This window comes from Miniopterus natalensis, chromosome 15 (assembly GCF_054644295.1).
Source record: "Miniopterus natalensis isolate mMinNat1 chromosome 15, mMinNat1.hap1, whole genome shotgun sequence".
NCBI lineage: Eukaryota > Metazoa > Chordata > Mammalia > Chiroptera > Miniopteridae > Miniopterus > Miniopterus natalensis.
Window position 1 is genome coordinate 16,052,514 of NC_142095.1, and position 22,739 is coordinate 16,075,252.

Consider the following 22,739-nt stretch of genomic DNA (forward strand, 5'->3'; position numbering starts at 1 on the left):
TAAAGATGTTTTTTAAAGAAAGATTACCCTTCACAAGTTTGTTTATTCAAACCTACCATTTGAAAATATTTCTACCCCATACTAGCAATGTGTATAGGGAGAATCGTTTTTGCCCATTTTTGCCCTGAAGACAGTGGAAATCATCTGGAGATGTTTTATCTGTTTTGATGGGCCAGTTTTTATGCATCTTTTGTAGAGCAAATGTTGGCAGTGCCCCACAATAAGTCTTTTTTTTTTTTTTTTTTTTTTGGTTAATCTTCACCCGAGGATATTTTTACCATTGATTTTTAGAGAGAGTGGAAGGGAGGGAGGAGGAGAGAGAGTGAGAGAGAAACATCTATGTGAGAGAGACACATCGATTGGTACCCCAAAAGAAGCTGGGGTTCAAACCTGCAACCCAAGTACATACCCTTGACCTAGAATTGAACCTGACGCTCTAACCACTGAGCAACACCCGCCAGGGCAATAAGTCATGTTTTTAAGCAAGAACGAAAGCTTTTTTAACCATTGCCCAAATATTGAACTCAGATGGTGACACTTAGCATGGTCTCAGGCCGCTAAGCAATGGATCCAGGTCTTCTCAAAATGCAAGAAACACGTCTGATGCTGACGTATAACGTGTCTTTATTCAGTAGCAGGAACATCCCTTTTGGCAGCTCACCTCAAAAAGATTTTTTTATAAGTCAACTGTGTGAAATATTTTCTATCCCAATTCACTTCTGGAACTTAATTTTGTCACTTTTTAGAGTTAAGAAACCTAGCATCTTTACATTTGGTCAAATGAAGTGGCCCCTCATCACGTGTCAAAATAGACTTTTCTTATAGCTTAGGAGAGGCCAGCATCTTAAAAAGGATTTGGTCTAGGAAGTCGCCAAGAAAAGCCATCAGAATAAGCCACAGAGAAGGTGGCACAGTGACTAGCAGAGCCTGCTACCTCAACACTTTTTTTTAAATAAGCAAAGTGTAAATTCTTGCATTGTTCCATTTAAAAATTCACAGAGTATCCTTTTTGGAAAAACGAACGTTACTCTGTGTCTGGTATATCACACCTCTCCTTAGTGTTGTCGAGAGGTGTTGTATACCAGACACAAGAGTATTCTCTCGGCCCCCCAGAATGAGTCAGCGTCCGAGTATGGGTGAGAAAAGGGTCTCGCTCACTTCAGCTAGAGCAGCGACTGTCCTGTGCTCACAGCAGCACGTCCACATTCTCACTGGCTGCCCTGGGCTTTGGCATCTGCACCTCCAGGGACAGTTTGCCTCCTCCAGAAGGAAGTATGCCACCCATCCCCTCCTTCCTGTCTCTGACATACATCTTGCCTGGAATCTCCTGGTTTCTTTCCCCTCCAGGCAGGGGTAACCCTTGAAGGGTGGATTGGACAGAGGGTCACAGAAGTCGAGGAGGGAGGTTCCCAGGGAAGCTTATCTTTCTGCCCAGGCGGTCATGCTTCGGCAGGATTGACCCACCTTGAAGACCCAGGGAAGCACTGCCGACCTGCCAAACAGCTGCCCCACGTGGATTCAGTGAATCAACATCACTCAAACTAATGGACTCAAGTGTTTAAGGATGCAAAACCCAAATACAATATGACCATTTTTCTGTTAGAACTGGAACAATAGAAATGATAAGTGTTTTTGCTCACATGTCCCAAAATCAAGTGCACTCGTTTCAGTTATCACTCTCATTTTTCCACTCTAGTGCCCTTTGCCCAGTATCAAATCCTACCTTCGACCTTTCCTTTATGAGGAAGAGCTCTTGTGTCTGAGTGAGAAATGTGCAAGTGGCATATGTACATAACCAAAGCCGAGAAAAGTTAAACAGATTCGTTGAAATCTAGGTCAACTGGTACTTCAGTCCCCTCATTTATGTAACCAAGTTAGAGGTCCCCCTTAAGCTTTAGTTGACAACATCCTTTGACAGGTGTTTTATCTTGCTATTCTACTGAAGTGAAGGGTTTTGTGTTTTTGAGGGGTGGGTGGGAGGGGACTGTTATAATCTATTCATCTAAAACATTTAAATAATACAGTAAAATTGGATTCCGTTTATATCATATAGGTAATTAAGTAAATAAGATTTGGAGTCCAACTCCAGGGTTCCAGGCCAAGGTCCAGCACGTACTTTCCACGTGACTTTGCACAAGTGATTTATCTTGTCTGAGGCTTAGTGTTTTAACCCCAATGGAGATGTCAAATACCTACTTCATGAGGTTGTAGAAGAGACAGAAGACCTGTGTGCAGCAATTTGCAACGTGCCCCTCACAATAAGTGCTTCTCCATTGTCAATTCCTGCAATGTGGAAGTATGTTTGCCAAGACTTAAATATCAGGTTCTAGTAGAATATACCTTTGAGAGTGTTACATAAGCCACCTAAGCCTGGAACTAAATGGTATCCTCAGAAAGCTTAGCAGTGGCGCCCTCCCATGCCAAAAGAAAGGAAGAAGCATTGAAGGCCGGGTGCATGTCTACAGATAGTGAATAAAGGAGTGTGATGCAGGGGAAAACCCCAACGCAATGAGCTATGGGACATATTTGGTAGGGAACCTGACATGTTCTGCTCCCCAAGTACTGTTGTTTCAAAGATGATCTGAGCTGGCTGGCCATCTCAAAGGTCAAAAATAAGAATTAAACTAAATCTCTACAGGCAGTTATAGCCATTTAAATTCTAAATGATTAAATTATGACAGCAATGTATTGCAAGTATCCAGCTCTTTTATTATCCAGTATAAAGTACGGCAAATCTCTTCATAGCTTAACTGAGCAGCATAATTATGGCTCTCTATGAAATTAAATAATATAATTTATTTATATTACTCAACATTTAGAAAAATAAAAGCGAACACTAGGTTTTTCCATTAGCCTCTTTTCCTTGAATAAATGCCAAAAAGATGTTAACTCTGTAGTCCTGTGACATCTTCTTCAGCTCAGGTTTAGAATTCTTTAGATTCACTTCGATCCGATTGCCCTGTATTTGAATAAGTAGATCTACAGGCCCATACACAGGTAAGATCCAAAACAATCCATCACAGCTATGTGGACACAAGATTCTGGAGTCATGTATTTCTAGAAAATATGAAACTATTGTCTTGGATCTTTCTTTTTCATGTAGGGTTTCTTTAGAAGAACCATTCAGAAAAATCTCCATCCATCCTATTCCTGTAAATATGAAGGGAAATGTGTCATAGACAAAGTTACACGAAACCAGTGCCAGGAATGTCGCTTTAAAAAATGCATCTATGTTGGCATGGCAACAGATTGTAAGTAATGTTCTTCCTTTGCTTTATATTCAAGGGGTGTTGATTGGGGAAAGGTTTGGTTCAAGGAGATCAGCCAGGCAGAAAAGCAAACAGGAACCCGTGTGGACAGAGGAAGGCACCCAGCATTCCCACAGTCATTGCTGGGTGGTTTCCACCTTACCCCTCCTTTATCAGCTCCTAATTCTGAAGGTATCCAGCTGATGGAGAGAAAGCAGTTAAATTACCCGTATCATGTTTGCAAGACTGTTAGCAATACTCGGTCTGCAACGGAGATTAAAAATGAGAGGTCTTGTCCATTCACCTTGGTCAGGTCTAATTTTACACACAACGTTCAGGTGACAAGAGCCTCATGGGTGAGTCCTACTCTTTTTTCAAAAGCAGAGACAGGAATTTAGTTTGTGGCCATTTTTGGAGACAGGGCACTGGCAGAAAACATCATGATCAGAAATTTCTGAAGAATGTGAAGCTGAGTGCTACTGCATGAGTCACCCTGCTGTTGGTTGGTTGCTATATTTTTAGCCTTAAAAACATTCCAACTTGAAGTCTTCCTACCCAGTTTTCAAAGCACCGCAGCATATGGTGGCGAGATTAGCAGCCATTCGGGTCTCTTCTCCCCACACTGTGGAGGGGATTTACGCCAGCCACTTTAATTAATCTACTAATAAAATAAGAACCATGTCATTCTTAACCTGTGGCCTGTCTTTTGCCAGGCATCGGGGTTAATGATCTCTCCTGGCATAAGCTTTGTGCACACCAATGAAGGATTCTAACCTTTAGTTTTAAAAGAAGAAAAAGAGAAAAGGAATGCACAAGGAATTTTTTTCCCTGTGTTTAACAAGGTTCTCTGGCTAGAACAAAAATATCTGTGGAATGTCCTGGTTTGCCCATTAAAGAAGACAGAATGGGGAGTCTTGAAAAGGGGTAGGGTTGTGTTTGGGTGTTAGGCTGGAAATCTCAGGTTAATCCCACCTCCAGCTGAGTGTGTTCTTTGTCTTTATCTTTGAAAGGCTTTTAGCCATGAACAATATGCCTGATAAAGATGTGTGGCAATGACTAACCTAGAACCGAATACTTAGATGTGTCACTCTTATTAAGTATCCATTTCATTGTTTTATTGAGAACTTAAAAACATGAATGTTTATGAGGTTTAAAAGGTCAGTGTGAATGCAGGCTGGGTGGGGATTCATTCTGAGTGCACCGTATTTGCTGGTGAGGTATTATTTTAAGAGCTCAGGCTTTAGAAAACTGAAAAACTGTTGGAGTCCCAGATCTGCCACTCACTAGCTGTGTGACCATCAGAGTTGTTTGTCTCTGGTTTCCCTTCTGTGAAACGATCACCTACTTCGCAGGTTGTTTTCAGGATTAAATTAGATCGTGCACGTCAGGGGCAACCATCCCCCCTCACGGTGGGTGCTTTTGGTAAATGGGGTTATGATTAAGCTCCCTCCCTCTTCTCACGTCAATGAGTGAACTGCAGTAACCAAACAGGGCTCATTCCGGTTTCCCACACCGGTCAGTGCTCACCTGACCTTGATGATCTAATCAAATCAAGGTGATCATTCTGTTTGCCGACTCACTGAGCACCTTTGGCTTTCTTCCTCCTGCTATGTTGCTGCTTTTCTTTCCCTACCGGGTCACACCTTCATCAAGAAATGGCCCTAGGACAATGATGTTGTAGGACTGGAGTCAGGAGTCCTGGGGTCTTGCCTTGGCTCTGCCATGAACTTGCTGTGTGACTTTAGGCAAGTCATGATCTCTCTGGACCAATGTCCTCCTCTGTGAACAGAGAGCATTGGACTAGATGACATCCACGGTCCCTTTTAGTCCTAAAAGACTACGACTCTGTAGTGTAAAACCTTGGCCTTTCCATTCCACTGACAGTTACTCAGAGTTTGGCAAAATGGTTTGGTTTGGGAAATTAACCACAGAAGTATAGGTTTCTTGTTACCTGCCCTTCTTATTTCCCTTCTGCGTAAATGATAACGTCATGGCTACATTTACTGAGCACTTTTAGTACATTGTCACATTAGCTATCCTGTGACGTGGGTATTATTGATCCCATTTTATACAGGAAGAAATGTAAGCTCAGAGAGACTAAGTAACTTGCCAGAGGTCACACAGCTAGAATGTGGTAGTGTCAGGATTCAAACCTGGATTTTTCTAAATCACAAAGCCTGGGCTCCTTTGCCATCAATAAGGGTTGACCAGGTAGAGAGTAATGCAAAGTGAGCACCTGTGAAACCCAAGAGCAGCCCCCCACATTCCAGTTATTCCTTACGGGAGCTAGTGGAGAGATGGAGGAAGGGATCGTCAGTGTCCCGTCACTGCTCAGAACTTCTCTTGAACGTCCCAAGTTCTCTTAGCAAGGAAGTTCTTACTGAGAGCCGTTTGGAGGAAGCAGAGGAGTTACAGAAACCAGAAGAGTGAATTCAGATGATTGGCTAGACAGAGTCATCTGGGAACGTGTGGGTAGGATAGATTGGACCTCTCTTCGTTCTTAGGGCCACCTTCTGTGGAATTGGGATGCCCGGTGTCCACCCACCAGGGCTTTGATTGGAAAAGCTGGCTAGGCACTGGGAGCTTGGCACCTGGGCTCATGGTGGACCATGGCTAGTCAATGGCAGTTTGCTGCCAAGGGAGGAAACGCCCCAGTGTGACCCACCCCGAGGGCCCCACCGAGCCACCTGGGTCCCAGCGGCCCTGGGCCGTCAGTGGGCCATGTGCCTGGGAGTAGCTGTGCCTTGTCTCCCTCTCGCCCTCTCCCAGTGGTGCTGGATGACAGCAAGCGGCTGGCAAAGCGGAAGCTGATTGAGGAGAACCGGGAGAAGAGACGGCGGGAGGAGCTGCAGAAATCCATCGGGCACAAGCCGGAGCCCACCGACGAGGAGTGGGAGCTCATCAAGACCGTCACCGAAGCCCACGTGGCCACCAATGCCCAAGGCAGCCACTGGAAGCAGAAGCGGAAATTCCTGGTGAGGCTCCCAGCTCAGCTACCTCAGCTCACTTAGTCCCCACGGCCCTGGGGTGTGAGGTGACCAGCCCATCTTATTGATAAGGACACTGCAGCTCTGAGAAGTCAGGTGATGGCAGAGCCAGGGTTGGAATCCAGGTCTCTCTGAGAACAAAGGCCCCTCCTATTGCTACTGTTTACAGGTCACTAAATTCTAAAGCAGTTCCTAAGGCCACATTATCTGATTGTATTAGTGAAGCCAGCTATCGATTCATTAGTAAAATTATTTACCTGCCAGCTTTCCCTTTTACACTCATTTCTCCCCTCAGATGCCCATTTACATGCATACTTAGTCCACTAAACTCATGCAAAATATTTCCTTTACCCCTAGAACAAAGTGTCCCATATCTCAAATACATTTTTATGTCAGTAGAAGTCAAAATGTTTAGCTTAAAATAAGTTATCTCAAGTCCAGGAAGACAATGGGAAGACGCAGTAGGGATGGGGGCAGAGAGGGAGCATGTAGAGAAAATGGGCCTTTCTAGACCCTTGTAATATTGATGTTTTTATAAAAACTAGCCATTGTGAAAGTCCTTCCCATTCATTTCTACCTTGGACTTCACAATGCTTTGAGGCTGGAATTACTGTCCCCATTTTACAGATATGCAAACCAAGCCCAAGGCCTTAAGTGGCTAATGCTACTAAAAAGTGGCTAAGCCAGGCCCACGAGCCAACTCAGGCCTTCTGGTTCCAAGTCCAGGCCCTCCACCACCTCATCAGGTGGGCCACCCATCCCACCACCAGCTGGTGTTTGACCATCGCAGAGACTGACCCTGCTCATGGTTTATGACACGAACCCTCTATGAGTGTCTCACTGAGCCGGCATCAGACATTCTGTGGGTTTATTTGTATCTCCAGGGTACATTAGAGCACATTTCCACCCAAACAAGAAGGTGCAGTGGTATAACTGTCCTTGTACCTCAACATCGCCATTGCAATGGGATTGGGGGGGGAGGGGGGTGATGAAAACAGTGTAACAACCTGAAAGGAAATTTGGCAGGGGGGGAGAAGCTTACCCATAATCCACCTGCCTCCAAATAATCACTTCCACTGTTGTAATGAGCAGGTTCTAACACACTTTGTTGATGGCTTCCACCAACAATAATGTTAGCAAACATGCTCCATGGCCCTTACCAATGGCAGGTACTATTTTAAGTGCTTTCTATACATTAACTCCCTACCCCAACCCTGTAGGTAGATGTGGTTAATATTTCCATTTTACAGAGGAAGGAACCAAGTCAGAGAAGTTAAGGAAACTTACCTGAGCTCTCTCAACTAGTAAGTTGAGGATCCGTGCTCTAAACCCCTACACTATGCAACTTGGCCACCTGCACAAACCCAAAGAGCCTTCAAAAGACATGACTCTGGAGGGGCAGCCTCTTAGTGCCTTGATCTTGCTTTCTCAGCACCACTCTGGAGACAGACAGTAAGGGTTAAAGGAGCAAGGTAAATGCAGGTAGTGGTAAGTGCAATGAGGGAAGTAAACATTGTGATGGGACAGAGTGATCGTGAGTCGGAATTGGGAAAGACTTCACTTCTTTAAACAGGTTGATCAGAAGGATCTCTTTGAGGAGGTAATATTTGAGCTGCATCTGAAAGCTCGGAAGCCAGTTCTATAAGGTAAAATATAATCAGACCCCTTCATGTCTCATGGTCTCTTCAGCAAAGATAACACAATTTCTAGTCATTAAAACCAGTGAGGTCTGCACCTTTAATCCAAAGTCTCTTAACAGTCTTCATCAGTCTGATCATCTATTGAAAGAACCAAAGAATGATTTAGTGGCAAGAATGATTTGCATTATCTTTTTGTCAGGGCCATGAGGTTATCAAGGCACAAGAGTTTTCTTCAGGAGGGTAACATTTACAGAGCAGCTGTGTTACCCATCAATCTCGCGTTCCCTCTGTGGAGCTGGCATGGACTGTATCTTTTGCAGATGCTTGATCTACTCAAGAAATTGCCCCTCTTGATCCAAACACAAATAACCACTCTTCAGGCCATGTTTTTCTGAGGGGGGTGCTGGGAGGGATTGGAATGCTTCCACTGTCCCATCTGTCTCTACAGTGAACTCCATTTCTATCAGCCAATCCCTTTCTGTGCCTGGGATCACCCTTACATCTCCTTAGGGAAGGGATCATGTTCCATTTAGCATTGTCCCAGGGTCTGTCACACATGTGGTTGAAATTTGTGGTAGCTCTTCTCCAAGCTGGCTGCCATTAGATTCTTTCCTCCGTGTATACACAGCCCATTCTCTCTCATAGAGAGGTAGAGTCTATTTCTCTCTCCCTTTGAATTTGGTCTATGATTCCTTTAAACAGTGAACTTGGGCAGAGTGACTACTTGGGCTGAGTCACTAGAACCCTTGTAGTTTCCATTTGGTTATCTTGGAGGGGGAAGCCATCTGGTCTCCCTGAAGGAAGATAACTGCCCTGAGACCACCATGCTGTGAGGAAGCCCAAGCTAGCCATGTGAAGAGACCTCGTGAAGAAGCCTTCAGATGACACCAGCTTCTGGTTCCATATGATGACAACTATATGAGGGAGCCCAAGTGAGAGCCATCCAACTGAGATAATCAATCCCCAGAACTCTGAGAGAGAGTACAAATGTGTTGTTTTTAAGCCACTAAGTTTTGGGGTAATTTGTTACGCAGCAATAGATAACCAGAACAGAGAACTCAATAAATATTTATTAAACAGAACATACAGTTCCACCAGCCCACCCTCAGAGACAGTACAGTTAAGCCCTGTATCTCAGCCAGGTTACAAATACATATTTACAAATACACCTTGCAGAAGGATGACCTTGATTGAGCATTTATGCTCAGAATGAAAATTTCACTCTTTTGGTTGGTGAATTATTCCTGCAAGGACATTAGGAATCCTTCATTAAAGACAGCTTTGCTAAGTGGTATCCATGTCCTGATTAGGCTTCTACATATTAGGATTTGTGTCTCCTATGTAGCTGAGACACACACCCCTTTTTTTTTGCTTGCAACATTGCTATGAATATTATTTCATTTATTTTTATGTGGTGATGGCCCATCTTGTTCTGAAATAGAATTTGAGTAGGGCATTATGTTAATAATAGTATAGTAATACATCATAAGGGATTAAAATATGTCCTAAAAGCTAGAAGTATCCCTTTATCTGGAATGGGAAAGTAACTTTCTCCCAAAAGGAGCCGCTTCATCATTTTTTACCCTAAGACCAGGACTCAAGTCAGAAATAGAGACTGGTGCTTTGACCTGGGTTTCAAATCCACATTTGTGCTGAGAAATAAGAGTCATTGTCAAATAGGCACTTTTGCAAAAGCCATGCAGGTTTTCATCACTCTAAAGCCACTCTGTACAACTATTTCCAGAAGCACTTCCATCACATAATTTTCCCATTTTCTCCAGTCCACTCAAATCTCAAAGGGTGGGGAGATCTGAGGCTCCTGGCAGACAACTGTGTGGAGTCCCAGCCTCAAGGATGGTTCTAGCCCCCCCCCGAGCCTGTCTTTGCTCCTCAGTCAATAGGAATTGTGCGAGAGCCTAAGGGCCCGGCTCGCTGGTAGGCCACCGATAAATGGTAGTTATTATCACAGCGACAAGAAAGGGCAATGGCGAGGCCCGTTCCTGCAGGAAGCACTGGTGACAGCAGGAGATGCGTGGGGGGCCACACCATGGCAGTCACTGAATTCCAAGCTAGGGAGCTAGACAGCTGCAGTGGCATTGGGAGCCTAAGGTCAGCACAGCCACCTGGGGACCTGCTACGATGCTAATTCTGCATGACCAGGTCTGAGGAGGGAGCTAAGACTCTGCATTTCTAAGAAGTCCCCAGCTGACACCCACGCTGCTGCTCGACCCTTTGAGCAGCGAGACCCTGGGTTGTTCTTAGGCAAGTAGACAGCAGAGCAGGCCCTTGGGACACTGAATACTAGTGAAATCCCCACCCTGCCGGAAGGTTTGCCAGGTTTACACAGCTCAGTTCATATAGACAGCCTAGACCGTCCCCTCAACCCACAGCGACCTCCTCCAGCTGGAGCCTATCGGCAGACAGGATGTTGAACCCCAACGGCTGGATCAGAAGCGAGAGTGAATCCACAGGCTGCTGTCTGCCGGGACTCCCCCTCCAGGGGGCCCTCTCCCTCACTCCCCACCCTGAGCCCGCCTCGCGCACTCATCAGAATGTGCAGGCTCTGAAGATGCCCTAGAATTTATGTCACCTGGTGTGAGTGACACCCTTTCCTTTTGTGCATTCCGAGGTAGAACCCAAATTCCTCGTTTCTCTCTCCCTCCCTCCCTCTCTCTCTGCAGCAACAGTCCTGTGAACAGTATCACTGGGGGCCTATTACAGCAATGGCCAAGACATTACCTTTGCTCAGAGACATACATGGAAAACTCTAGTTTGTTAATAAACTGTGTGAAAACTGGGAACTGCACAGGCCGGCAGTCCAGAAGAGATTTTCCTTCCACATCCAAATGAGGACAAATAAAGATGCCTTCAACTTCGTCATTTAACCCTATCTTGTCTCTCCTCGTTAGCCAGAAGATATTGGACAAGCACCAATAGTAAACGCCCCAGAAGGTGGAAAGGTTGACTTGGAAGCCTTCAGCCATTTTACAAAAATCATCACACCAGCAATTACCAGAGTGGTGGATTTTGCCAAAAAGTTGCCTATGTTTTGTGAGGTGAGGAAATGATTTTTTTCTTCAGCATTGTTTTTCATATCTAGTTCCAGGAATGCTGAGTATTATTTATAATTGAATATCAACTAGTAGCGACAGTCCTACAAAAGCAATGTCAGTACAAAATGAAAATGCACTTTTGTGGTCCCCTCCCCCTGCCCTCAGTCACCATTCATTAGCCTGTTCACATTAGGTCGATGAGGGTCCTAGCCATCCACCCAACTTCAGCCATGGGGAAAGGTGACAGGAATACTTGCATTTATTCAGTACCTACGATGTCCTAGTTACATGCTCAAGTTTGCCCACGTTAAAACCAATCTTTGTAACAGATCTGCAGGGTAGCTTTAATTAACTTCATTTACAGATGTGGAACATTGAGGTCGAAGTGATTAACTTCTCCATACATGGGACCACGGTTTGAGTCTTAGTCACGGAGCAAAGATCTTAATATCCCCTTAAACCCTCCCTCTTTCCTTATAAGGTCACCCTTTCTTGGCACATCTTCAGGGCACTGTGAGGAGCTCACCCACCAGAGGCCAAAGACTTGCCCTGTGGGATACTCATTTCTAACATTAGCAGTTCTGCCATGTGGTAGCTGAGAGCATGGGCTGGGCACTCAGCTGTATGGGCAAGAATCCTAGATATTAACTGTCTTCAGACCTTGGTTACCTCACCTCTAATGGGAATCATAATAGGATCTACCTCTTAGAGGTTGCAATGGGATAGTTAGAGCTTGGATAGTGCCTGGGTCATAAGTATTCCATAAATTTTAGCTGTTAATACTATTATTATTTCATTCATTACATTACCGTCCTGCCTCTACCCTCTTTTTTGAATCATGTGAGGTTGCTTATGTCTTCTGGATAATTTTTTCCTTTGAAAAACCCCATCAGGGGCCAGTCTATTGCTCTTCACATGTCCAAGGGGACCCAGAAGGACACCAGATAGAGAAGGCCACGTACTGTGGTGAGCCTCTCAACCAAGCCACCCAGTGATACATGAATCTAGTCCCACCTAGAAAGAAGCCAAGTTTCCTCACCTGGAATGACTCTGTCCCACCTTGGCTTCCAGACCATTTGTGTTCTTGAGTTTATAATCATGGGAACCCAGGTGGAGTCTGACAGACCTCGGACACTGATGGAGACATTTATCATTGCCTGTTTCTGAGCCTCCACAGAAGCCATACCCAGAAGGACAGAGCAGTGGCTTCAGGACACAGGCGTCTGAGGCCCAGACCCAGCTGAGAGAGAGTGTGCCTCCCTCTTACCCGGCTTCACTGTGGTGGGGCCCATGAGTCCTGGAGGAGTCTGACTTACATCTGTATTTGGTGTGGAGCATTTCATGCCTCTGACCATCTTTTTTTTAAATTAACATCTGTTTACAAAAATAATCCATATTCATTGGAGATTTATACAGCATAGTAAAGGTAAAGGTTCATGGTAACACCCCCAAGAGATAAACTGCTGACATTTTGGAGCCAATTTTAGTCTTTTTCAAATAAATATGTGTAAAGCTAAGCAATATGAAATTATATGGTAAAGTGAGTAGGTTGAGTTAGTAAAAACTATGAAATACCCAGTATTTTAAGTGTAATTTAGTAGTATTACTTTTAGTTTTACATAATAACCTAAATAGAACTTAGGGTGTTGCCCAGAGTATTTCCCAAAAAGAATTTGTACGTGCTTAATGAAGAGATAGAAATTATGTGTAATTTTGCATTTCCATTGTTTATAGAAACCTAGTCCCATCTAGAGTACTTCAAAGAGTGTGTGTCTCTTCTCCTTTTAGCCTTGGTCTCTAACAGCTATAGCTGCTCAAATCCTAGCCTCGCTCACAGAACTTTCATGTGACCACCCCCCCAGCCTGTTCCTCCACCTCTCAGTGCCTGCATTTCCACATTTGTAAATAAAATTGGAAGCAGGATATGTCCCTCACTGCTCTGCTGTGAAAATTGGATAAGGTGATGCACATAAATCTTGGCTCTATGCCCAGTTCATAAAAATAATAAAAAAACACCCAGTAGCTAATAGCCTTTCAAACTATTTAGATAATGGCATTTAATTAAACATTCTCCCCATTCAGAAAATATAACTCTGATTTTTTTTAATTATGTTTTTAGCAAAGTTCTTTGTAAAGTTTGGTATTAATGTTATCACATGATCACAAATCCTGATTAATAAAGCAACCAAATTAGCTAAAAAAGAGATTGCCACATTGGCAAAAAGATACAGTGTAGAGTAATTCCGGTTCCATAAGTACTGAGCGTATAAACCCTAGGAGTCAGAAGTCAGAATTCTGGTCTCACCTCTGCCCCTAACTCACTGGGCGACATTGGGCAAAGCTTTGGCATCTCTGGGCCCCATGGGTAATGGGCATCTGTAAGGGACTTCAGAAAACAAAGAGAAGCACAGTTGTCAGTTGTCATCTGTTGATTATTGGAGCTGTAAGGCAAAGGTGTTGGTAAATTTAACATAAACCCAGCTCTCAAGCAGCTAGTTGGGTTATAATACAAACTCCAGAGTTAGGGGCTATTAGCAGTTTCACGCGTGAGTGTAACACCAGTTGTAGATCTCTATCTTTCACAAAAGAAATGCAAACTATGAGATTAAAGTCGGTGAAGATTACAACCAATTTGGAATAGCAAAAAAAATGATTGTTTAAAGTCTGGAGCCAAGTAGGAAGGGAAAAGCCACGAAGAGTGTATACTCAAAGAGTTCGGGACTGGTATACATCGTAGGAAGCCGTTATGATGCCACGTGTTGCTCCTGACTGACCTTTGTCCCCTGGTTCTTTGCTGATTTGGGCCGGTTCTTTCCAGCTGCCATGTGAAGACCAGATAATCCTCCTCAAAGGCTGCTGCATGGAGATCATGTCCCTTCGCGCTGCTGTGCGCTATGACCCAGAAAGTGAGACTTTAACCCTGAATGGGGAGATGGCAGTGACACGGGGCCAGCTGAAAAATGGGGGTCTTGGGGTGGTGTCAGATGCCATCTTTGACCTGGGCATGTCGCTGTCTTCTTTCAACCTGGATGACACTGAAGTAGCTCTCCTGCAGGCTGTCCTGCTGATGTCTTCAGGTGAGTGTACTCAGGCTCATTACTGGGTGTCAAAAGTTTTTTTGCTAATTCAAATCATCCTGTGATATTTTAATCCCTCGTTAGCTTCCGAATCATAACTCACTCTCCAGGGAGCAATTGGGGGTTTGCCAACAGACTGGAAACTAAAGGAGGGCGCCAGATGTCTATGCTTTTTGCAGCCTCCCAGCATAGTGGGGAAAACCAAAGGAGCCATTTACAAGACTCTATGACATGGTCCACCTTCAATGGACACTAGCTTGCCTGGGTTAAGTCCTGGGTGAGGAAACCATGACTGAAGGCTAAAATTTGTCTATGAATTTGAACTTAAGTGGGTGGCCTCTCAGAGCTGAGGGCAGTCTCCAGTCAACAGCCAGCAGGGGACTAGGGCCCTCAGTTCTTCAGTAGAAATTTGTAACTTTTCTAAGAACTCCTTATGTGACCTTGAGTGAACCCCCAGCTTCTCTGGACTTCAGTGTCCTTTAAAATAAAGAAATTGGCCCGGCTGAGCGTCGTGGCTCAGGGGTTGAGCATCAACCTAGGATCCTAGGAGATCGAGGTTCGATTCCTGGTCGGGGCACATGCCCGGGTTGTGGGCTCGTGCAGGAGGCAGCCGATCCATGACGACTCTCTCATCATTGCTGTTTCTACCTCTCTCTCTCCCTCGCCCTCCCTCTCTCTGAAATCAATGAAGATATATTTTTTTAAAAGAAAGAAAGAAATTGAACTATGTAAATGGAATTATATTTCTGGAGGAGGGAGAGGGAGATTCAAGGTAATTTTTAGGTGAGATGTGAGATTTTAGTGGTACAAAGACAGTTTTAAATAACTGGGAATCACAGTGAGATAGCTTTTTCTCTTACAGTTTTATTTCTGGTTATATCTCCTAAATACAGCACAGAGAGGGATTCGGTTGGATGCTAGTTTGTCTTTCACGCCTCTCTAACACCTGCCAACCTCCCTTTTTTTTTTGTAATCCTCCCCCCCCCCCCCGAGGGGGGACGGGCTGAGAGAGAAAGAGAGAGACAGAGAGACAGAGAGAGAGAGAGAAACATCAATGTGAGAGACATTGATCAGTTGCCTCCCATACTCAACCTGCCCAGGGATCGAACCTGCAACCTAGGTACACGCCCTGACCAGGAGTGGAACTGGCAACCTTTCAGTGCACGGGATGGCACTCAACCAACTGAGCCACTCTGGCCTGGCTAAGCTCCCTTTTTAAAAAAGAGAGAGCAGATCTCAAGGACAGTTTTTGGCAAGAAACTTTAGCTAAAATGTAATAAAGGTTTTTTGTTTTTTTAAATATATCTTTATTGATTTCAGAGAGAGGAAAGGAGAGGGGGAGAGAGAGAGAGAGAGAGAGAGAAACATCAATGATGAGAGTCATTGATCGGCTGCCTCCTGCACGCCCCTGACTGGGGATCGAGCCCGCAACCCGGGCATGTGCCCTGACCGGGAATCGAACCCCGATCGCCTGGATCCTAGGCCAAAACTCAACCGCTGAGCCACGCCCGGCTGGGCTAATAAAGGTTTTTGCCGTGCATTTATTTTTGTGGTTATCTTCTATTTATGGCAATGGATTTTTAATTGAATTTATTGGGGTGCATTGGTTAATAAAATAATATAGGTTTCAGATGTACAATTCTGTAACACATCATCTGTATATTGTATTGTGCATTCACCACCCCAAGTCAAGTCCCCTTCCATCACCATTTATCGCCCCCAGTAAATGGATTTTTATTTACTCAATAATATGACGTTTCCTCTTTAGTCAGTCAATTTAACAGATTAAGTAAATAATGTGAGCAAGGTAGATAAAGGGAATATGTTGAAATGGGGGAAAATGTGAATGTGACTCGAAACTCTATCCAACACCTAACTGAAGGGTTCCTCCCCATTCGGCCTGCCTGGCATGGGTCCTCTTCAGATCAGCTCTGCCCCACCGCCCTGGTGTCTTGGTGCCCAATGCCCTAGAGTTCACATGGCACCTGTGCTCACTCCTAGGAGTTGGAAAGTCCCCAGATCTGCCCACTTTCACATGAAAGGGCTTGAATCGGGCAAGACAGACCATCTCCTCCCCACCCTCTGAGTTACATCCATCTTCTTGCGTCCCCTCAGATCGCCCGGGACTCGCCTGCGTTGAGAGAATAGAAAAATACCAGGATAGTTTCCTGCTGGCCTTTGAACACTATATCAATTACCGAAAACACCACGTGACACACTTTTGGCCAAAACTCCTGATGAAGGTGACGGACCTGCGGATGATTGGAGCCTGTCATGCCAGCCGCTTCCTGCACATGAAGGTGGAATGCCCCACGGAACTCTTTCCCCCGCTCTTCTTGGAAGTGTTCGAGGATTAGACGGCTGACTTCATTCTCATGATTCCTACAGCACTACTGGGTGTCATTTCATTCCATTGCCTAGATCTTTTTTCATTTGTTCCTTTGTTTCTTCGTGTTGGGAGGGATTGTTTAGGGGTAAAGGGAGATAGTCCTTGGCGTAGACATGGATGAAATTGCCCCTTGAATGCGGGTACTTGTAACTATTGCATTTTTTTTCTCCAGTCCTTTTGATGTGAATGCTTTGACATTTTTACAGCTGTGGAGGTGGGGTGGGGACCATCATTAATTCACCAGCACCAAGCCATCACCAGCTCCCATCTGTCCCTGGTCAGAGACTCTGGCAAGCAGAATGGCACAGCAGAAGACTAAAGAAGCCTTAAAACCAAGATCATGTGGTCGTCTTGATCCAATCGGATTTTTGCAGGGCTCAAGTTGGCAGGACACAGACCAGCTTTGGTTAGATGTGGCTTTCAGCTCTCTAAGGAAAGGTGTGAACAGTTTTTTTTAATCCTAGAGCATGCTGTCTTCAGCACTCTTCCTCCTCTCCCAGCAGCCTAACTTGGAATGTACAGAAATATTTGGTCCCCCAAATCAGCTGTTTTTCCACTGGAATTTTTATAATCTTATGATTTAATTCAAGTTACACAAGGTGTGACTCAACAACATGCAAGTATTTGACTGATTGAGACCAACAAGGAAAACCATTTTCTTCATTGAGCCCAAAGAAATTAGAAATCTTTATCAATGTCAGTGACTCAAGAGTTTCCAAAAATTCATATAGTGTTACCTCATAGTAGGGAGGCTTTTTACAGTTACAACTCAGAGAACATTTCCATAGAAATTAAGCCTATTCACAGAGTGTTGTCATTTTCCAATGACATCTGATCCATCATCTCCCAAACTCCTAAAGTTATTTATCCTGATTGCATCTTTGCTGAGCTGACAACAGATTTCCCTATGGATTACATCTGCTGATCAAAGAAAGGTCATGAGCTGAAATCTGAGTCTTGTGGAGGAATTCTGAGGCAAGACTAGTGCAGTTACATTCCAAGTTGAAGGAAACGCAGTGATCTGAGAGCCCCCTTCATGTACTGATGGTTTGAGGATGCTTCCTTCCGGTCCTGGATCCTCAAGCTCTTTGGTCTACTCACCAATGTTTCCTAGTCTCCTTTCCCTGTGACTCTGTGGCTTGACTATCACTAAACAAAGACTGGTCCAGCCTCTGACCCTCTCTGTCCCTCTTATAACATTGCCCTGAGAGATATTCAACAGAAAACGCCTGCAGGCCATGTCCATGACCATGTACACTCACCTTCCCTACCCAACGCAAACATTGGAGTAGCTCGTATCCAGGAAACAAATGGTGATGCCTCATCACTTCAGCATCAGAAAATGGGCAAAGAATGTACCCATGCAACTGAATGTATTTCACTGTTCACGGGCTTGGTAGATAAACACTAGTCCTTAGCCTGCCTTGTGCTGCCTTATCCTGGAAATACTGGGGACACTAAGCCATATCAGTGAGATTTACCTAAACACAAAGTAATGAAAGTCACTTTGAAAACCAAGTCAGATTTTTTTTTTAACTGATCGGGAAGTCAGGGTGCCTGAGTTCTAGTTTGTGCTCTGTCAACTGGTGTAGATTTGTGACCTTATTAGATTTGGATCTTGGCTTTCTCACCTTGGGTCCTTGTGGATAAGTCATAAACTCTAAACTCCTTCCCATCCTTAATACTCTACTAATTTCAGAGAAGAAAAATTTGGTTCTTTTGATGGTTTCCTTCGTGTTCAAATTTCTTCCTTTGTTAGACAAAAATGATGGCCCTTTTAACAGGTGTGGAAAGTATATTTGGTGTTGGTTCAAAATAAGAATTTGACACACTACTTATCAACTATGTAGAGAAAGGCAGGGCGGCCTTGGAAACAGAAGAGAATCAGCATTGAAAATCCCAAGTGGGACTGGAAATGATCTGAGAAGAAACGTGTATGTTTTATGCACTAATGCAATTATACTGGCTTCAGGGGAAAGGAAGCAAGAGCATCGCTGTGGAACTTGCTAACCACACGAAAGAAGTAGGTGGAGAGACTGAAAGTATAAACATGAAGTTCATGGGCAGACCACCTGCTTTGACTCTATCTACAGAGAGTTTTTTGGTTTTGTTCTCCCTAGGCAGCCTCTAGCCAGTCTCCTTAAATCTTTGCTTTGTTAACATCTCAGCAACCTCTGTTGACTCTTTGAAACGTAACCCCTTAGTCACCTTCTAGCTCCAGGGTAATTCTGAGAAGCTGTGCGCTGTGGGGCAAGTTTCCCTGAGAAGGCAATGAGAGGGAGGCCAGCAGGCGGGGACTGGACGGTTCACAGGCTCCTTGGGCATCAAGCCTTCCCAGGAAAGTCTCCTCAACTTGTTTGACAGAGATTCCCCTGTCCACTAGACACACCCAGACTCAAATGTAAGTACAGAGCCTCATCTAAAGCGAAATTGGAATGCTTTGTGTATTACCCATGATTGGGCATTGGCCAATCGGCCCGGTATATCTACAGTAATCCAGCCAGCCCCAAGTAAATTTACGTTTGAGCCTCAGCTTCTTAAATGATTGCCTTAAACAGGCAAACTGCTGATCTATAAATCTTGTCTATGCTAAGGAAGACAAGCCTTAATGTACTTCAGGTTGAAAGGAAAGGCTATGAGAACTCAAAGGGTCATGACCCTAGTGGTCAGGGTGACTCGTTTCTTCTGTAACTGATTGAGGAACTTAGTGCATCTCAAGACTCCATCTCATTAAACTCAATCAGGAGGGATTTGCTCTGGATTTTTGTAAAACATTTTTTTATATTGTCCTGACTGTTGAATCAAGTGTGGACCTGATCGAAAGCCCTTACAGTGGGGAGACATCCCAGTAGAGGAGACCACACTGTACTACTGGGATGCTTACTTATAAATCACTTAACTTTTGTGGATGAGTGGTGTGTGTGTGTGTGTGTGTGTGTGTGTGTGTGTGTGTTGGTTACCTTCAAGTGTACTTGCTCTTCAACTTAGATGTGCAGTATTTTCAGAAATAGAAAAGTAAGATCTTTTCCTCTTTACAATTCTGCTCAATACACCATGTGCCACCTCAGAGCTTTTTCTAGTCAAACGAGCCTCTGTCCTCAATGATGCGCTTTGCTGTGTTGACGCCTCAGCCCAGTGACGTCTCCCTCACCTGTGTCCGGGTGACACCTCTCCGGCCTGCAACGCTGTCATCGGGGTGGAGCACCAGGCTTGGCTCTGCTCCAGCAACGCCATCCTTGCAGCTCTTCCGAGTACAGGTGTGCAGGCCTCGGCCCCTCCTCAACACGAAGCCCCCCCAAACTCAGCCTCCTCAGAACCGCTGAGCTCCCTCCAGGCATGTCATCCTCGGTGATACATTCTTACTCTGTGGAACTCTAACCTATTTGTGTCATATTGACCTTTTGCTGCATGAGTCATAAATTATGAAATCAGTCTTATGGTTTTTGAAATGTAGCCAGCATTTGTAAGGCTAAACCTTTTTCATAAACTGAGTTTAAGTAAATAACCAAGCCACAGTTCCTCTTCGAAAAGGAGAGTCTTACGGACATTTGAATCTCTCTGCCCTTTCCAAAGGCTACGGCATCAGGTTCTAAAATAAGCTCATAATTTTTCCTGTTATTTGAATAATATGGAAATAGTAGCATAGTGTCTCTTTTGATAGTGATAGACTATAATCCATATTTAAATTTTATAGAGAAGAAATTTTATTGTACTGTGATGTAGATATTTATTATCCAGGTAAGGATTTGCCCGGTGTGTATTTTTTACAATTGAAACGTTTTACTTTAATCTTTAAAAAAAAAAAAATACATTAAACACACACACACACACACAAAGGACTAGGGGGGAAAAAGGTTTGGCCTTATCACAGAATTTTTACTGTGCTGTATACATGTTTGCAAATGCAAAAAGTATGCATTTCTAGTGTGTGTCCACATTGATTAATGCTGCCTTCGAGAGCAATATCGTGCAGGTAAAACGCTGTTTGTGGCTTTCTGTTGCACAGTTCAAGCTGATCCACCGTATGCACAAGACAATCAAACATAAATCTGTCCTTCTCAGGATTCAGATAATACTCAAGTAAATTATGGAGCACAATGTAAGACAAAGGAAGACACTTTATTTAATGACACGTGTACTGTTGAAACAGAAGATATCAAGGCATGAATGAACTGACATTGCCCCACTTTTCTTTGGGTTTTCCCAATTAACTTCACATTTTCATTCAATGATAGAGCCAAACAGGATCTCTATGCTGTCTTCAGAGAAAACACTTTTCCCCCCATCATGTTTTCATGCCCTGAGAATCAGAAAAATGCTATAGGATAGGAAGAATTTGGTGGTCCTCAGAAGATCTGTGTTTTACAAACAGTGTTCAGTGATATTGCTAGATTGGTAATTTTTTTTCAGCCTAAAACTCTGTTGAAATCTGTGATCAAAATGTTTTAAACTATCCACAAAGAAAATTTGTATATTTGGGAAAAACGGATTTTTACATAGCTTTTGTATGCAGATATTAAATTGTAATTATGAATATAGTGGGCGTAGATAAAGTCATAAGCTTCAATTCTAAAAAAGAAAAAAGAAAAAGCTTATAATGGATATACTTTCCTGTCTCTTTCTTTAAATGTTATTCTCTAAATCGGCGTGGTATTGCCTGCTCATCTCATCTCAGCTGCTTCCAAAGGGAGGGAAATAGGGATGGAAGGACATTTGTTTGATAAACATATGCTCAAATAAGTATATTTCCTTGGGAGGGGGGTATTTCCTCAGGAGAGGAAAGAGTGAAATACAAGTCTCATGGGAGAGGGCCACAGACATGGAGTAAGGAGGGAAGGCTTAACTTTTTGTAGCTCAAAGACTATATTCACCTCCTTATCTCAAAACATTCAAAATATTATTAATGGAATTATGTTAACATCACCTATCAACATATATCTCAATTCCCATTGCCTTGAACACATGTTAGGACTCTTTCTGTAATGATTGACAAAGACATACGTCAAACTGGCTTAAAACTGAAGAAAACTTATTGACTGTCATATCTAGAACATCCAGGGGTAAGGTAGCTTCAGGCAAGGCTAGATCTGGGCGTCCACTCAGTATTGTCGGGAGGTACCTCTTGTCATCTTTCTATGTAGATTTTCCTCTGTAGAAATTTTCTTCATGTTGACTTCATACTCACATAGCCTTTTATCTTGTGGTGGCCCCCTGTAGCGTTAAGATGACCCTTACAACATCAAACCAGTGAAAAGAGAATTTCTTTTCCCCACAGCTCCAGTAAAAAATACTGGGCCTAATCCTCATTGGCCCAAACTGAGTCATGTGCCCATTCCCAAGCCAATCCCTGGGCAAAGGAGGACAGGTTTGTTGTTTAGCTCTGACAGTAATCCTCTGATCCTGGAACTAAGTGGGAAAAAGAGGGATAACCAGCCCCATCTAAACTAAGGACTAAGAGTTGGGGAGGGTATAATTCCTCAAAGAAAACTCTAAGTCTTGCTACTGAAAGAAGTAGAGGGAACAGCAAGCAAGCAAAAGCAACAAATGTCCACACCAAAAGTTAAGTCTGAAAGCACGTTTATTTTTAGTACAGCAATGGAGTCTCTTTGACACAGAAGATACTCAGCATGATTTGGCCAGGACATGAACCAAATAAACGCTTTCCAAAGAAAGTGTCTGATTACGTCTTACCTGGCTCATGAAAGAGGCAAGTCCAGGTAAGATGGAGCAAGCATTTATTATTTCCTTGGGCTAGATCAGTTCCAAGTACTATTTTCTGAGTCCCCCCATTCCCTATTCAAAAGACTGTGTATAACTTTTATATTTATCTTTTTTGTACATTAAGTACTTCTCAAGTCCACCCTAATGAACACATTTCCCTTCCCCAAGAAATCACTTTATGCATATGAAAACTGAAGTCAGGTGATGTAATGAACACACATCTTTCAGGAAAGAATGATAACATCCTCTTTATTTTCTCTTTACTTTTCACATAACTCTAATTGCAATGTGGGAGGCAGATGCATATAGAATAAACCATCTTCAAGTGAGTAAATTTGAAAATTCTGTGCCCACAGATCCTAATGGATACAGAGGTATGAAAACACTCTTCAGTTCTACCCTGAGTCCTAGAAAAATGCGACGGTCTTATTTGCCGCAGATATTCAGGTGTATTTGAAATCTAATGATTATATGATTTCCTCTACGTGTATTTTTAGCCTTGAAGAGAGAATTTAGGATTTCTTTTCACTACCTAAAGTCAAAGCCAAATAGAGTCTTTAACAATAAATTATGTCCAAAGGTGAAGAACCCAAGACTATCAAAGATCATTGACTGGTAAGTAAG

General features: G+C 43.6%; 1 protein-coding gene across 2 annotated transcripts in view; it reads left to right on the forward strand.

Moving 5' to 3' along the window:
• The window catches only part of THRB (thyroid hormone receptor beta), a 43,468-nt gene extending 24,792 nt beyond the window's left edge, over positions 1-18,676 (forward strand). The window contains exons 3-7 of one of the 2 annotated variants that reach the window (XM_087824917.1): positions 3,104-3,251; positions 6,018-6,223; positions 10,785-10,931; positions 13,747-13,834; positions 16,121-18,676. In XM_087824917.1, coding sequence (XP_087681043.1) covers positions 3,104-3,251; positions 6,018-6,223; positions 10,785-10,931; positions 13,747-13,834; positions 16,121-16,362 — 831 coding nt within the window. In that variant the 3' untranslated portion in view covers positions 16,363-18,676. Of the gene's footprint in view, positions 1-3,103; positions 3,252-6,017; positions 6,224-10,784; positions 10,932-13,746; positions 14,006-16,120 lie in introns of both variants that reach the window. The other variant, XM_016198789.2, reaches the window with a different exon arrangement.
• Positions 18,677-22,739: the final 4,063 nt, after the last annotated feature.